The 2,261-nt window shown below is 36.4% G+C and overlaps 1 protein-coding gene across 1 annotated transcript; it reads right to left on the bottom strand.

Moving 5' to 3' along the window:
• Window positions 1–215: 215 nt before the first annotated feature.
• Window positions 216–1,752, bottom strand: CCDC54 (coiled-coil domain containing 54). Its single transcript, XM_060640123.2, is given in 1 exon segment — window positions 216–1,752. A coding segment is annotated over 1 exon segment (987 nt). The 5' UTR covers window positions 1,506–1,752; the 3' UTR covers window positions 216–518.
• Window positions 1,753–2,261: the final 509 nt, after the last annotated feature.

Genomic DNA, 2,261 nt, shown 5'->3' with positions numbered 1-2,261 from the left:
AAGAAAAAAAAATACCATTTTTGCAATGAATATTTTCCTGGCAGTAACTTGTTCTTTCAGTGCCCTTTATTTTTATAATTCTAACTTTAGTAGCTTTGATAGTGGCTATCTTTTCCATTGCATGCTGTTTAAAATTTTGTTAGTGGAGTCTGTCTCTGGTATTACAGATCTTATCTACAAAGGCCACTAAGACAAGAGGACATAGAAAACTGATGTGGGGACTACCAAATGTGCTCTTTATTCCCTTGACTTCTTTATTCTTTCCTTCCAATGATCTATAACACAGGCACTGGGTGAGTCCTCATGACTTGCCTGTGAGAAAACAAGAACACTGACAGAAAATACATCACAATTGTCCAATGGGATGATATATCTTGCCTGAGACACATAAAAACTTCATAGGCCGTAAGCCTACAGTGAACAAACTGCCAAGGAGTTCACAACCGCTGCAAAGATGTGTCAATGCTTGGAACAACCAAGTTACATTTATTTTGTGCCAAACAAAGCAGAAAATGACTCTATAGTCGAGTTACTTCCTCTTTTGAGAAACCAAAAAGACAATAAACATAGTTGAAAACAGAGAGACAGAATGCCGTCAAACTCGCAATAGGCCCAGTGAAGGGACAATATCTCTGGGTTATGAGTTGTGGTTCCTCAGGAGGGATGGTTGGCCTAGAAAGAAGCCCCTGGATGAATTCCTGTAACTTGGTAGCTTTGAGGAAAAATCTCCACCTGCCTTCATGGACAAAAGTTAGCTTGATCCATGTACTAAAGTCTGGATAAATATAAATATTTGACTTTGCTTTTCTAAGGCTTCTTAATGCATTTTGGTCATTACTTTTTTTCAGAGTTTTAGTTTTGGAGGAAATTGTTTTCTTCTCAAGATGATCAGTGGGCTCAGGACAACTGGGCACTTTTTCTGGTTCTGCTGAAGAGATTCTGTCGTGTGTAGAAGCCAATGTGTTCTTCAAAGTTTCTGGTTGTATGAGTTTGTGAAGCTGTTCTATGATCTCTTTACCCAGAAGTTCTCCTTCCAGAACTTCTAAACAATGTATGCTGGAGCAACAATTCTGGCTTTCCAGTTCTGTTACCTTCTTCTTTAAAGCATCAATGTGTTTCTTCGTAGAGAAGATATCTTTAGTTACTGTACATTGTTTGTCTTCATTAATATTCATTCTGGTTTCCAGTATCTCCATCTGCTTCTGATAAAAGTCAGTATTTTCCTGCATTTTGGATACCACACTGAGAATGTCAGTCATTTGGCTGAGGAGTTCAATTTGGGCAGTTTTAATATCTTGGAGCATTACTGTAAGATTCATTTCTTCATCAGTACTCATGTCATCTTGATCACAATCATAGGAAGTCATAGTTGGATGTCTAATTGAATCTGGGTGGTTCTTACATTTATGGTAAACATTTTTAAGAGCTTGTCGGATCTTGGAGTGATTTGAAGTCCACATCTGCCCAGCAGCAGCTTTTACCCTTTTGGTTTAAAGTTTGTACATCTTTAATAATAAAACCAGAGTAGGAAACCTGACCACAGTCAAAAGAAGCAGTATCAGAATGAAATGGCCTTTTTCTTACTGTTTGTTGGATGTCCAACTATTTGTTGTACTATTTGTTTCCTCGTAACATCATAGAAAGCCCTATGGAGAACATCAGGGGCAATAGTAGGCACTCTTAGGTTGTTAGCTTCTTATGGGGATATCCAACTGGAGAGCTCTGTGAAGTAATGGTCAGCTGCATGGAATCTTTCATTTGGTAATCATTGACCTGGTGCTGATGTCACAATGGTTACTGGCTTAGAATACATTTAACCATAGGGCAGTGATTCTCAAAAGTTTTGGTCACAGGACACTTTTCACTTGCAAGAATTGAGGAATGCCTTTTTTTATGTAGCTTATGTCAAATGATATTCCATCTTAGAAATTAAAACTAAGGAAGACTTAAGATGTCAACTTATTAAAATAAAAAAGCAGTTAAACTCATTAAATCTTAAAACAAATGACACATTTTAATGAAAAATAATTATATTTTCCAAAAGAAAAGAAGTGGATGTCATTGTTTACATATTTGCAAATGTTTTAAATTCCTGGGTTAATGGAAGACACCTAGATTCTCATATCTGCTTCTGCAATATTTCTGCTGTGATATGTTGTTTTGGTTGAAGGATATGAAGAAAATATGTCCTCACAGAGATATGTAAGTGGAAAAGAGAAAGTATTTTTTTTTAACATTTATTCATTTTTGAGAGACCGAGA

The sequence above is a fragment of the Panthera onca genome, chromosome C2 (genome assembly GCF_046562875.1).
Source record: "Panthera onca isolate mPanOnc1 chromosome C2, mPanOnc1 haplotype 2, whole genome shotgun sequence".
Lineage (NCBI taxonomy): Eukaryota > Metazoa > Chordata > Mammalia > Carnivora > Felidae > Panthera > Panthera onca.
The sequence above is the reverse complement of the archived record's forward strand: the minus strand, read 5'-3'. Positions and strand labels throughout refer to the sequence as shown.